The sequence below is a fragment of the Phoenix dactylifera genome, chromosome 4 (assembly GCF_009389715.1).
Source record: "Phoenix dactylifera cultivar Barhee BC4 chromosome 4, palm_55x_up_171113_PBpolish2nd_filt_p, whole genome shotgun sequence".
In the NCBI taxonomy this organism is placed as follows: domain Eukaryota; kingdom Viridiplantae; phylum Streptophyta; class Magnoliopsida; order Arecales; family Arecaceae; genus Phoenix; species Phoenix dactylifera.
The window spans coordinates 18,594,281-18,609,583 of NC_052395.1; the positions used below are offsets into that span (position 1 = coordinate 18,594,281).

At 38.4% G+C, this 15,303-nt stretch overlaps 1 protein-coding gene and 1 long non-coding RNA gene across 2 annotated transcripts; both read right to left on the reverse strand.

The window, feature by feature from the left end:
• Positions 1–7,455: 7,455 nt before the first annotated feature.
• Positions 7,456–8,028, reverse strand: LOC120110650. The gene has a single exon (XM_039126229.1). The coding sequence runs from the start codon at positions 8,026–8,028 to the stop codon at positions 7,456–7,458; it is 573 nt and encodes a 190-aa protein (XP_038982157.1).
• Positions 8,029–11,458: 3,430 nt separating this feature from the next.
• On the reverse strand, positions 11,459–15,019 carry LOC120110528. The gene is made up of 4 exons (XR_005511620.1): positions 14,925–15,019; positions 14,273–14,358; positions 12,771–14,198; positions 11,459–11,983 (listed from the first exon to the last, which is right to left on the reverse strand). It is a non-coding gene; the product is annotated as an uncharacterized LOC120110528 (long non-coding RNA).
• Positions 15,020–15,303: the final 284 nt, after the last annotated feature.

Consider the following 15,303-nt stretch of genomic DNA (forward strand, 5'->3'; position numbering starts at 1 on the left):
ATATTTATGACTTAAGGACTGATTTGATGACCATAGACAAGAAATCCTATGTCTAACATAAGCTAATCATCAAAATCAATGAATTAGAGGGGAGTATCACAAGAATGGATCAATCACTCCTAACCCTCTTCTAAGAATACAAAATCGATCTTCACTCAAGGGTTTTGTGAAGATATCAGCAAGTTGATCATCAGTGCAAACAAATTCAAGCATCACATCACCATTTAACACATGATCTCTTATGAAGTGATGTCTTATCTCAATATGTTTAGTTCTTGAGTGTTGAATTGGATTTTTAGTTAGATTTATGGCACTTGTATTATTACAATTTATGGAAATCTTATTTTGTTTAATGCCATAATCTTCAAGTTGTTGCTTGATCCACAAAATTTGAGCACAACTTTCGGCAGCAACATATTCGGCTTCAGTCGTAGATAGTGCAACCGAGTTTTGTTTCTTGCTAAACCATAAAATTAGGTTTTCTCCTAAAAATTGACAAGACCCGCTGGTACTTTTTCTGTCAAGTTTACAACCAGCGAAGTCTGAATCAGTGTACCCTATTAAGTTTATGCTTGATTCTTTAGAATACCATAGACCTATATTTTTTGTTCCTATGAGATATTTAAAAATTCTCTTAACTGCAATTAGGTGTGATTCCTTAGAATTAGATTGATATCTAGCACACATGCATACACTAAACATGATATCAGGTTTACTTGCTGTAAGATATAATAAAGATCCTATCATACCTCTATACAGCTTTTGATCTACTGATTTACCTGATTCATCTTTGTCTAGTTTGCATGATGAGCTCATGGGAGTGCCAATTGACTTGTTTCCATCCATATCAAACTTCTTTAGCATTTCCTTGATGTATTTAGCTTGATTGATGAAAATTCCTTCCTTGGATTGTTTGATTTGAAGTCCGAGGAAGTAGTTCAATTCTCCCATCATGCTCATCTCAAATTCACTCTGCATTAATCCAGCAAACTCTTCGCAAAGGCGATTGTTAGTAGCACCGAAAATAATATCATCTACATAAATCTGCACTACTAACATATTTTTGTTTTCCTTTTTCAAAAATAGAGTTGTATCAACATTTCCTCTAGAAAATTCATGGTCTAATAGAAATTTGCTAAGTCTTTCATACCATGCTCTAGGGGCTTGTTTTAGACCATAAAGTGCTTTATTTAGTTTATAAATATGATTGGCGTATTGATGATTCTCAAAACTAGGAGGTTGTTCTACATAAACCTCCTCATTAATATACTCATTCAAGAAGACACTTTTTACATCCATTTGGAATAATTTGAAATCTTTATTACATGCAAATGCTAGTAACAATCTAATTGCCTCAAGTCTAGCTACAGGAGCAAAAGCCTCATCAAAATCTATACCTTCTTCTTGATTATAGCCCTTTGCTACTAGTCTAGCCTTGTTCCTAACCACAACTCCATTTTCATCAAGTTTATTTTTGTATATCCATTTAGTTCCTATTATTGAGTATTCAGTGGGTCTTTCAACTAAGTTCCATACTTTATTTCTTGTAAATTGGTTAAGTTCCTCTTGCATAGCATTTATCCAATTTACATCACTTTCAGCTTCTTCAATGTTTTTAGGTTCTAAATGTGAAACAAATGCAAGATGATTATTTAAGTTTCTAAGAAAGGCTCTAGTTCTAACAGGTTGAGATGGATCATCTAAGATTAATTCTTTAGGATGACCGTGAGCATACCTCCAAGCCTTTGTAAGCCCATGTTTGGCAATTACATCTTGGCTTGTTGTAGTTTCTTCAACTTGCTTGGGTTCATCCTCTTGTAGAGTCATGTGATCCATCTTTTCTTCAATTATTCCTGCATCATCATCAAATACTACTCTCTTGTTGGAGGAAACATCATTAGAATCATCAAAAACAACATGGATGGATTCTTCAATTATAAGGGTTCTTTTGTTGAAGACTCTATAAGCCTTACTTGATGTAGAATATCCCAAAAAGATACCTTCATCAGATTTGGAATCAAATTTACCTAAGTTATCTTTGCCATTATTATGAATGAAACACCAACATCCAAACACATGAAAGTAGTTTACTTTGGGCTTTCTATCTCTCCAAAGTTCGTAAGGTGTTTTCTTTATAATTGGTCTTAATAAAACTCTATTTAATATATGACATGATGTGTTAATGGCTTCTCCCCAAAAATACTTTGGAAGGTTACTTTCACACAACATGGTTCTAGCCATTTCCTCTAGGGTTCTATTCTTTCTTTCCACAACTCCATTTTGTTGTGGTGTCCTAGGTGCAGAGAAATTATGAGTTATTTTCTTTTTACTACAGAATTCATCAAATAGATGATTTTCAAATTCCGTTCCATGATCACTCCTAATAGCTATAACTGAAGCATTTCTTGAGTTAGTTACTTCCTTATGAAATTTCTTAAATACTGAAAATGCATCATCTTTATGAGCTAAAAACATGACCCATGAGTATCTAGAAAAATCATCTACAATGACAAGGTCATACTTGTTTCCACCAAGGCTTGTGGTTCTAGTTGGTCCAAAAAGATTCATGTGAAGTAGTTCAAGGGGTCTAGTAGTAGAGACACAATTTATGGATTTAAAGGAACTTCTAGATTGTTTGCCATATTGACATGCTTCACAAATTTTATTTTTCTCAAATTTTAGCTTTGGCAAACCAATCACAGAATCTCTTTTAACTAATTTTGATATTGTATCCATACTTGCATGACCTAATTTACGGTGCCATAACCAACTTGCATCATTGACTTTAGAATCACTAGCTACTAAGCAACGGCTATTATTGGCGAGATCTTTAAGATCTACTACATAAACATTGCCACGTCTTATTCCTTTGAATACTAAGCTATTGTCAATTGAGTTGGTTATGATGCATAAAGATGGCTTAAACAGAACATCAAAACCTCTATCACATAATCGACTAACGCTAAGTAAGTTATGCTTAAGACCATCGACAAACCGTACATTATCAACGAAGGTTGAAGGGATGATTTGTATTTTACCTATACCAATGATGTGACCTTGGTTGTCGTCTCCAAAAGTCACTGCACCTTCCTTTTTAGGCTCTAGAGTGAAGAATTGCTCCTTGTCACCCGTCATGTGTCTTGAGCAGCCACTATCCAAGTACCAACAGTGTTTGTTGACCTTGGCAGCAAGACACTCCTACACAAGGAAATCATACAGTTTTAGGTACCCAAGTTTTCTTGGGTCCTTCAAGGTTAGTAATGTTGGTTCCTTTTGGAACCCAAATCTTTTTAATCATTCTTTTAACTTCAGTTTTTTTGTGGTTACATACATTTGCTATATGTCCTACTTTACCACAACAAAAACAAGTTACATTTTTGGTTTTACTTTCCCCGGCTTTTACAAAAAAGTTAAAAATTTTTGCTTGTTATTAGGCTTATACCCTAAACCGGCTTTATTAAATACAGCTCTTTGACTATTAAGAATCATTTCTAGTTTTTCAGAACTAAAGGTAAACTTTTCAACTATAGGTTTATATTTTTCAAGTTCTTTTGTTAAGTTCAGTTTTTCTGTTTTTAGTAAATTTAGATCTTTTGTAAAGTTATCTTTTAGAGCTCGGTTACTGTTTTTAAGTTCTGAAACTTTCTTAGTTAGTCTTTCGTTATCTTTAATTAAAGTATTAGTTTTTTGAGTTAGCAATTGGTTGCTTGTTTTAAGTTTTAAGTTTTCTTTGATGATAGAGTCCTTGTCCTTAATTAATTTATCATACTTATGAGTGTGAGATTGATTAGTTAGTTTCAATTCTTTATTTTTAAGGTTTATTGTCTTATATTCATCCATTAGTTCATTAAAAGCATCATACAATTCATCAAAAGTAAAATCTAAATGTGTTTCAGATATTACCTCATTTTCGTTCGCCATAAACCAAAAATTTGCTTTTTCCTCTTATTCCTCATCTGACGATGATGATGATTGATCGGAGTCTGTCAAAGTGAAGACAAGAACTTTCTTCTTTTTGTATTTACTGCCCTTCTTCAGTAAGGGACAGTCGATTCTGAAATGTCCCGGCTTCTTGCATTCATAGCATCTGATTCCCTCACTTTCCCTTTCCTTACCTTTATCCTTATTGTAGGAACTAGAAGAACCTCTCTTCTGATGAAAGGACTTCTTCCGGTTGATGAATCTTATGAACTTTCGTACGAGAAGAGCCTCATCTTCATCTCCCTCATTGTCTTCTTCTTCACTGCTGCTACTGCAAGAGGGATCCTTGTTAGAAGAAGTAGACTTAAGGGCAATTACCTTTTTCTTGTGGGAGGACTCTTCTTCACTGTGTTGCTTCATTGTGAGCTCATATGTCATCAAAGATCCAAGGAGCTCCTCGAGTGACAGCTTGTTCAAGTCTTTAGCTTCTTGGATCGCCATTACCTTGGCGTCCCATGACCTTGGTAAAGATCGAAGAATTTTTCTGACAAGGTCACTGTTTATAACTTTTGCCAAGACTTTTTAAGCCATTGACAATATCAGTAAATCTAGTAAACATACAAGTGATGGTTTCATTAGATTCCATTTTAAACAGTTCATACTTATGAACTAGCATGTTTATTTTAGATTCCTTGACTTGATTCGTGCCCTCGTGGGTCACTTCAAGTCTATCCCATATCTCTTTTGCAGAATTGCAAGTAGAGATTCTATTAAATTCATTATGGTCTAAGGCACAAAAAAGTATATTCATTGCTTTGGTATTTAGTTGTGCCTTCCTTCTATCACTATCATCCCAATCTTTTTCAAGCTTGGGTATAGTAATGTTATCTACATAGATAGAAGGAATATATGATCCATTAACTATGATGCTCCAAATATCATAGTCTTGGGCTTGGATAAATATCCTCATTCTAGCCTTCCAATAGGTGTAGTTAGTTCCATTGAAGAATGGAGGCCTATTGGTGGATTGCCCCTCACTAAGAGTAGATCCAAAAGGAGTTGTCATTTTGATCTTTTACTCTTTTAATATAAGAGCTCCGGCTCTGATACCACTTGTTGCCCAAAGAGACAACCCAAGAGGGGGGGTGAATTGGGTTTGGATTAATTCTCGACCAATTAAGAACTTGATTAGTAAATAATTAAATATAATGCAAGCAAGTTAATTAAGCTTCTTAATGAGGATATTGGAAGAGACAAATAGCCAATGCAAATGCAAGGAGATTTTATAGTGGTTCGGAGCCAACCCTTGCTCCTACGTCCACTCCCCAAGCTTCACTTGGGAGTTCACTATAATCCCTTGGATTACAGCCGGTTGTTTTACAAGTTCACAACCCAACTTGTTGTTTTCGCGAGATCACAACGAACTCGGTCGGTTTTCACGGGCTCACCGACTAGAACCACCCCATTGTTTTTCCGGGATCACAATCAAACCCTTACACCGTTGGTTTTAACTTCGGCTCACCAACTAACCTTACAACCCTTGATTCAATCTCCTGATTAAATCAAGTAAGAAAGTAGTGTTTGGGATTTCACAGAGAAAGCTTCTAAACAAGCAGATGTGAAAACAATAAATGCAAAGTAAAGGTTAGAAGCCCTCAAACAGATTTTGGAATGGAAAGTAGAAATTTTTCGATTTCTGGGTCTCCTCTAGAAAGTACTGAAGATTTGAGGACAGTAGGAGAGCCTTGAAAGCAAAGAAAGTGCTTGTCGGATGGAGTTGAATGCACCTCTTCCTTCTTTTGCTTGTCTTTACTCTTGAGAACTCTTGGTAGGTGGAAATGTCTTTTTACTTGAATGGAATAGCTCTCATGTTGTCTACTACTGTTTTTTCTGGCTATTTAAACAGTCCCTTTTGAAAAATAGCCGTTAGACACTGATTTGTGGCTGTTCTGCACAGTCTGCACCTGACAATGTATCCATTGGGGTTGGAGTCGACTCGCTCGATCTGGAGTCGACTCGGCTGTTGCTGGAGTCGACTCATGCTTTACTGGAGACGACTCGCCCACTGTTCAGGATTTGAATTAAAGTGACGTTCCAACCTGGAGTCGACTCAGGCCAACCCTGGAGTCGACTCGCCAAGATCTGGAGATGACTCAGCATTTTGGAGACGGCTCATTCTCAGGATTCCAGAGATCTATTTTTCTGCATTTCTCTCTCGAGTCGACTCGGATCCTCTTGGAGTCGACTCGGCTCTCAGAGCCCGAAAAACCGATCCTCTGTCTGTTGATCTGAGCTGCCTCGGAGTCGACTCGCACTTTGTTGGGGTCGACTCGGCTGACTTGGGGTCGACTCTCGAATTCTCGGAGTCGACTCGTTCACAGGGTCACTGAGTTTGGTTTTCTGCCTTTCAGTCCGCTTTCCTCTGAGAGTCGACTCTAGCATGTTTAGGAGTCGACTCGCCAAACGTTGGAGTCGACTCGCATCCTTCTGGAGTCGACTCGGTAACAGGGTCTAGAAAATACTTCTCTGTCTTTCTGTCTGTTACTCCTTGGAGTCGACTCGAAACCGTCGGGAGTCGACTCGGCAAGCATCGGAGTCGACTCGAAATCTTTAGAGTCGACTCGGTGACAGGATCTGAAATTCATCTTTCTGTCCTTCTGTCTGTTCTCAATCGGAGTCGACTCGTAGTGTACCGGAGTCGACTCGAGCTTGTGCCAGAACCTCTGAAACACTTAGAGTCGACTCGCAATCTTCCGGAGTCGACTCGAACTTCAGACTTTGGCTTAATTGAGCTCAACACTTAGCCAAATGACTTTGAACCAAAGCTCGATGCTCTTAAAGATAAATTCACATATATTCGCCTGAAACACTAGATTGAATTCATTAGTACAACATGAAATATACTCAAATGCTTTGAGCTCATCAAAATCAAATAGGGGTATAATCAATCACTCCACAGAAGGACGGATGGGGCATTCTTTGATGATATGACCATTTTTCTTGCAATAATTGCAGAATTTCTTGCTGCAATTTACAACGATATTGAAGAATTGTGCTATGCCCCCCCGATATCCCTATAGAGCGAAAGAGCTGCTTAGCTTGAGGCCTTCCTTTGTAAAAACCCAATTTAGACTTGACTGTTGCCCACAGGTTTAGGCCTATTTAAAAAGCCCATTTACTTGCTGTTTTGGTTGCTTTCAAGTCCAAAACTTCCTTCCCTATGGCTTCGAGAAGGGAAGGGGTCTTTCTCTAAACCTTGCAGCTGACAAATGTTGTAAATAGCCCTTCTCTTCTATTGTAAGCAATTCTTGATTCATTGTTCCTAACCCTTCTTCTGTATTTCGTGTGTAGATCTTGCCGTCAGCAAGGCTTGTCAGCAAGCTTGCTGCCATATTCTTTACAGCTATAGCACTAAACCGTGCTCATATTTCTTGACCTGGATCTTCCCTGGGCAGTAAAGGCAACTGGAGGATTGTTGCTGGCATCTTTCTCCAAGAGAGCCTGAGTAATTTCCCTCTGTTCTGCACGCAGCAGCTATCCTAGGCAAACAACTAGAGAGGGAGTGACCTCCCTGTTAAGCAAGGCAGATCTAGTAGCTTCAAATTCAAGACGCAAACGCATGAGAAATTGATCCTTTTGGCTCGCGGCATGGACTTGGTGCACAACAGCCAAGCCTTCTGCAGGAACTTTAGCTTGAATAAGGCCAGAATACTCAGTCCATAGATTAAGAAAACCTGAGTAATACTCCTGAATTGATAAATTGCCTTGAAAGAAATTGGCAATCTCCAACTCAAGCTGATAGCGCCTAGCATTATTGTCATGATTGAACACAAGTTTGAGGTAATCCCACATCTGTTTTGCAGTGGAATATGAACGAAGGCTCAGAACTATATGAGAGTCAACAGACTTGAGAATCCAGGAACGAATTCCTGGATCAGTGGCTATCCATTCAGCCCTTTTTTCAACCTCAGTTTCTGCTGGGAGCTTTATGGAGCCATCAATATAGCCCCACAGCTTTTTGCCTTGAAGAAGAGTTTGAAATTGAAACTCCCAAGTCGAATAATTCCTCCTTGTGAAATTGATGCAAACAGCTTCATGCTTCTCCATGATGACAGACAGAAGACCTCGAACAAGAACAAGATGAATAAAAAAAACAGAAAAGAACCAAGATGTTAGAACTAGGGGAGCACCAAAAAAAACCACCAGAGATAAGCACCAGAATGCTTTGAACCAGGACTAGGACAAGAAAGCTCCACAAGCTAAGAGATTTTCGAAGAAAACTAGGAAGAAGTAGCTCTGATACCATGTCAGAATATTTGAGATCCCTTGCTCCTAGGCTCTCTTTCCATTAAATAGAGGATTCAAAACAGCTATACATGGAAAGTAAATCAAGGAGAATTAGCCATCCCTGATTTCTAGCTATCACCTATAATTACATAGCTATATTAGGACAGCTATGCATGAAAGTAAATCAAGGAGAATTAGCCATCCCTGATTCCTAGCTATCACCTATAATTACAGCTGTTATCTCTAAATAATTACAGAGTTAATACTCCTAATTGTGCTGCTCATGTGACGAGATATCTGGCCTTGTGATGGTCAAGTAGACCAAGCTGCCTACCAGCTTACTATAAATAGTAGGATCATCCAGAAGGTCACCTTCATCTTGGCGATATTTCACATTAAGCTCAAGAGGAGTGTCGACAGACGAAGTATCTTGGAGACAAGCCAGGTTGATCAAATCGAGGGCATACTTATGCTGATTGAGATACACTCCAGTGGAGCTGCGGTGGACTTCAAGGCAAAAAGCTGTGGGGCTATATTGATGGCTCCATAAAGCTTCCAGCAGAAACTGAGGTTGAAAAAAGGGCTGAATGGATAGCCACTGATGCAAGAATTCGTTCCTGGATTCTCGGGTCCGTTGACTCTCATATAGTTCTGAGTCTTCATCCATATTCCACTGCAAAACAAATGTGGGATTACCTCAAACTTGTGTTCAATCATGACAATAATGCTAGGCGCTATCAGCTTAAGTTAGAGATTGTCAATTTCTCTCAAGGCAATCTGTCAATTCAGAAGTATTACTCAGGTTTTCTTAATCTATGGACCGAGTATTCTGGCCTTGTTGATTCTGGTCTTATTCAAGCTAAAGTTCTGACCCTGCTACCACTGTTGTTCCTGTGCTGGATGTTATCAACTTAGAATCTTCTGCTCACACTATTTCTGAGGAGGCTACTCCAGCATTCTTACCTACTGATGTCAAGCGCTCTACTAGGTCTACTCGGCTTCCAGACAGATATGGCTTCTCTCATAACTCTCTCTGCAACCCTGGCCAACATTGCAGTCCCTACTTGTTATTCTCAACTTGCGAACGAAGAGTGTTGGAGACTTGCTATGCAGGAGGAACTTGATGCTCTCGCAGCCAACAATACTTGGGAGCTTGTCCCTTGTCCTACCACAGTCAAGCCTCTCGGATGTAAGTGGGTGGGTTTTCTCTGTTAAACTTCGATCTGATGGGTCTGTGGACAGATATAAGGCAAGGCTAGTTGCTTTAGGCAACAAACAAGAATATGGAGTGGATTACGAAGAAACCTTTGCCCCGGTTGCCAAGATGACCACTTTTCGTCTTGTTCTTGTTATAGCCGCCTCTCAAAGCTGGCCCATTCATCAGATGGACGTCAAAAATGCATTTCTCTATGGTGATTTAAAAGAAGAGGTGTATATGAAGCCCCCCTCCGGTTCAGCAGCTCATCCTAATCATGTTTGTCGGCTGAAGCGGTCTCTTTATGGGCTGAAGCAAGCCCCTTGCGCATGGTTTGACAAGTTTAGAACCACTCTTCTTGGTCTTTCATTTCAGCGGAGTCAATATGACTCTTTTTTGTTTCTTCATAAGACTCCAGCTGGTCTTGTCTTACTCTTGGTCTACGTAGATGATATTGTGATCACGGGTACTGACTCTCTTCTTATTCAGCAGCTGCAACAGAACCTTCAGACCTCTTTTCATATGAAAGATCTTGGCCACATAACCTATTTTCTTGGTCTTGAAGTCCACCGCAGCTCCACTAGAGTGTATCTCAATCAGCATAAGTATGCCCTCGATTTGATCAACCTGGCTCGTCTCCAAGATACTTCCTCTGTCGACACTCCTCTTGAGCTTAATGTGAAATATCGCCAAGATGAATGAGACCTTCTGAATGATCCTACTATTTGTTGAAATCTGAAGACTTGGGAAATAATTACAGAGTTAATACTCCTAATTGTGCTGCTCATGTGACACCTAGTCCATATATCACCATGTTAATGTTGTTGTCATAAGATCCTAGGACATAGGAGATATTGCTCTATGTGTTTTATTCATTCATCAAAATATTACGAAATTCATTATATGGCTCGGATTCTCTGACTTCCTCCATAGTGATCCTGATCTCTTCCTTCAGCCTTAGAGCTTCTTTCAAAGTCATTCCCACCACAGATGGGTCATCGGGATCAAAATACCAGCTAGGATGATATCATGTAATCAGCATCGAGAGTAGAGAGTACAATGATAGAACAATGAGAAAAAAAATCTTCATGTTTATCAGAGTAGTGTCTTAGTACCAGGGCTAAGGAGAGTATATCTTGGGAATGAAAGCTATTCTTTATGCTTCCCAGTCCACATATTATCATTTGAAGGTGTTTTACAGATCCAAACACGAGAAACATTCCTTCGAATTTCTTCACTCTTCGGTTGATTGCGGAATTGGGAATAGAAATCAGATTCTTGTATTTCTTTCAACACAACTTCTCTCTCTTTCTTCAGCCTTAGCAATTCTTTCATGTCTTTCTCATCCATGTATTTTTGGCAGCAATTAGAATGATGCATGTAAGTGTATCGCACAGTTATATAATATAAGGAACCAATAAGATCTTGTGCATATCACATTATGAATAAAAGTACGTCATGTCTTATTATATCACAGAAAACCTAGAGTAGTTTGACAAATATGTGGAAAAATTATGCTGTCAAATGTCAATTGAAAGCTAAGTATTATGATTAAAAAATGTTAGACAAATATTGATAAGAGTTGCATTTGGATTTCTCTACTTCCAGAATCGTGCTTCTTAACTCCATCAATTCAAGATTTACAAGTTTCAAGGTTAAAATATTTAATGGAAAGATGTTGGTCGATTAAAATAAAGGAATTTATAAAGCTGATGGTAAAGATCAAGGAAAGACTTGTAGTAAAGTTATCTGATTCAACGATCTTAAGAACTAGTTGACTTTTTCAAATAGATACATCCAAAACCATTTGATATAATATTTATTCTCCTTCAAGACCCATGGAAAAAAGAATTCTCCAGACTTTTTTTGATGAATACAACAAGTATTTGTACTGCTTGATTGTCAAGAAAATGTGGAAGTTTAACTAAGTATTTTTGTTATTATTCAAGAACAAGGATAAATATTTGCAACTATAACCACTATACCATCTACATAAGTTTGTGGACCACCATTCCCCAACACCCCCCCCCCCCCCCCTCCCCTCCCTCCCAACAATTCCACTCTGACATAATAAGCACAAAAGGTCTTAAGCAGCTTTTCTTGTGGAATAGTCTCATACAGCTTGTCATTGTCCCCAAGCCACATATAGCATAGTAAACCAAGAGTTAAAAACATATAATTTGTAACTAATTTTTCAGCAGTTACTTCAAAAGATTTACGTCACATTGGCAAATAGAATGGAGCTTTAACGTTGAAGGAAGACCACAATGTATATGATAAACAAGTAACCCACCACTATAGAAGAATAAAACAGGGAACAAGTACAGAGTAGAAAGAGATGGAAGGAAAACTCACAAGCCAACAATGCTCCCATAACAGTATTTGGGTCCAGGTTGAAGAACTGCCATCCAACCGTCTCAAAGGGGCACTCTTGTTTATGCTCATAATCTATAAAATCCTTGCATGTCTCCTCATCAATCTCAAGGTAGCACTCTTCCGTCTCAAGTTTAGTATTATAGATAGCACGCATCTCACTACCAATCTCAAAACCAGCACTAGCACGTACAACAGTGGCACAACCTGTCAGGAACCAAACATCAGTAGCCCAAACACAAGAAAAGAAAAAATTTAGAAGCATGGTTGATTGTCATGCAGAGAAAGGAAAGGTCCTGGTGACTGCGCTAGTGTAGCTCAGAAAGAAACACCTATCACCAATTTGAACACACACATGTATGTGTGTATTTATACATGTACGCATATATGTCTCTATACATATATGCACACACACACACACACACACACATATATATATATGAAATCAGTTTGAATATGTTTAAACATGTGTATCTTTACAATTTTCTCATTTTTCTAAAAAGAGTATGTTTATCATTTTCAGATTTTTGCTTTTGAAAGAACAAGATTTATATAAGATACATGCTTTTATGTGTTTTGAAGCTTAAAGAAGTTCCAGAAAACCTGAGACCGGAAACTTGCTTTCAGTAGAGTTATATAATTTTTCACATTTCTTTTTCCTCACTTCTAAAAGTTCCTTCCAAACTCACTAACTAGAATAATATGACCTCATCCAAATTTTAGTTTGAAAAATTAATTTGCAAAAGAATAGTCAAAGAAAATGATATTTTGGAATAAAAAACAAAAAGTCTTATTGCGGCAATAGTCTGCTAAGAAAGAATGAAAAGAACTTACTTAAAGAAGAAAAGATAATAATATAGTTATCACTTATCATGATAATAATCTGATTGCACCCATTTTAATGAGACACCTCCAATTTAAGATAGGACAAGAGATTATCAATGATCAACAATCTATTAAATGAAAGTTCAAGGAAAAAACTGCAATTACTTACTTGGCAACAAGGCCTTCAAGTTGATGCTGATGACCGCATGTAAAACGCTCGAGTGTAAATCAAAGAAACACTGGCATATATCCATCTCACTGTGCATTTCAGCATTTTGTTTATCTAATTGCATCCCAACCATTCAAACCTCAATCTCTCCTCAGAAGCTGTCACCCTATTAAAGACCAAGCCATTCCTTCCCCCTGTTATCAATTTGTTCACTTTGGTCAGAGAAATTCCATTATAGTTCATAAATATCATCTGGTTTAGTAGGGATGGATGCAAATTGGCCTCAAACAAATGGCCAAGGAGGTACAGATACACTCCTGGAGCATAGAGCAGAGTTGGACTGGTGACTCTTCTCCTACATAGCTCATCAACAAGGAGGACATTGCATCCTAAGGCTAAACAAACCTTCATCTCAGTAGGGGATGAATATAATCAGGCTTTGTTTTTCTCTATGATGAGACACATAAGTAAATAATAAATCAATAAAGGGTCAAATATGAAGAAGCAAACAGGGAAAAGAACAAGAGGCCATTAACACGTATTTGGTGTAAAATCATCCATACTGATGTCAGGATCCAATTGGAAGAAGTGCAATCCAAAAATAACAGATGGGGACCTTGTTCAAATTCAAAATCTTCTACATCTTCAGAACCATTTTCCATATTGGGAGTCATTGATTCTTCATCGTTACGTTCATCACTGTCTTCTCGCTGGTCATCATAATCTCCCTAAGCATCACTCGTCCTGTCCATCTTGAGACATTCATTGTTCTTCAATAGGTCATTATCATACACACTATCTAATTCTCTACCAACAAATAATTCCTTCACATGCTCCCAAGTTCCCCTAAAGTGCTTTATTCTATTCATTAGTCCTTTGACTACGATCTCCTCTTCTTCTGCTTGTTCACTGTAAATTCTCTCCGCAATGTATGCAAAACTGGTCCCTGAAATTATCATCTGGTTCAGTTGAGTTGGGCATAAATTTGCTTCCCTAAAATTATGATGTGATTTGGGTTATCAATAAAGAACAACATAGACTTCTCGACTCTTCTCTTGCATTGCTCATTCCTGTGCCGCAGCCTGAACTTTTCATGAACTTATATTCTGTAGTATTCACTACTGGTTCACAGATCTCAATACCTCCAATCCACTTGATAAATCTTTGTTTTACTGGGAGAGCCAGTGAGAGGCAAAATCTAGATGGCCGGCCGTGCTGTTGCTGCTGAGCATGCATACCACCATTCACATTTCCTAGTGGGAGCGCAATACACTGGAGATGTGGTCTTTGTTGCTGCACTGTCCAACCAGAAAGCAAGCATCCAATAGAGACTATAGAAGGCAGCAACTTCTTACTGAACTCCATCTTCGCTATCATATCCTACCTTCTCACTGTCCATCTCGTTCTCCTTGTTTCAAAAGTGGAACTCTGTAGCCAAAAAAGTTATGGGATTGATGATTCTATAGTAAGTAAAAACAGAGAAAATTAAGAAAAGTTAGCACCTGCATTCCAGTTTCAAGAGTGGTGTCTCATCCATCTTCATCAGGGTATTGGTGCGTAGATGAACTGACATAAAAGTCTGTCTCAGCTGACATACAGCAATCAAGAAGACAAAAATGTCAGCCGACACAGCAAGAACAAGATTTGGAACGTCTTCAAACCCATAAGAAGATTGTAAAAGGAGCTTTTTTTATTTAAAAAAAAAAAGAAACTTGGCAAATATCTAGATATAGTGTGAGCCAATATCTAGAGATGCAACGTTTATATCGGAAAATATGTTAGTTTCTAGTTTTTATTGTAAATGCCGGATGCCTTGCTCTGGGGACAATAGATACTTGATCTCTTGCAGGCAAAACGTCGAGCAAATGGTGGGCGGGTTGGGAGCGAGATCCTAGAACCAAATCGTTATAAGTGTACTTATAACGATCTAATTATAAGTGTCGCCCTTCCCTTTACCTCGTTGTTGCTCCGAAGGAAGTTCCTGCTAGGAACCCAGGTAAAAGAGAAGAACCGATCCGATAATTCATAAACATCTAAGAAATTATGAAATTATTAGAATTTTAATCCTATAAAGGGCATATCTTTTCATTCCACCAGTCTAAATGGTCTTCATTTAAGAAAATTAGACCCTTGATATTCATACTCAGCATTTACCATAATGTGAGAGCGCGCGGCAGACAAATGTGAACGTAGAAGGAGAGGAGGGAAAGAGAGAGTTGTAGAGGGAGAGGAACAAGAGACTAAGGAGAGAAGAATGCATTCTTTCCTATAAATCTACAAATAGTGCCATAGCCCACCTTTGGTAGGGCTGTTAATGAGCCAAGCTGCTCGGGCTCGGCTCGGGCTCGGCTCGGTAGTCAAACGAGCCCGAGCCCGAGCCCAATATGAGGCTCGTTTACACTCGAGCCCGAGCCCGAGCTCGAGCCCGAGCAGCTCACGAGCCCAAACGAGCTCTAGTCTTCCACTGAAAAATCTTATTTCAACACTATAATTTATAAAAATCTAATCACATAGAGAAAAATAGCTTGTTATC

Coding starts and splice junctions, on each gene's coding strand:
- LOC120110650 (XM_039126229.1), bottom strand. CDS start 8,028: ATGGAGAAGCATGAAGCTGTTTGCATCAATTTCACAAGGAGGAATTAT.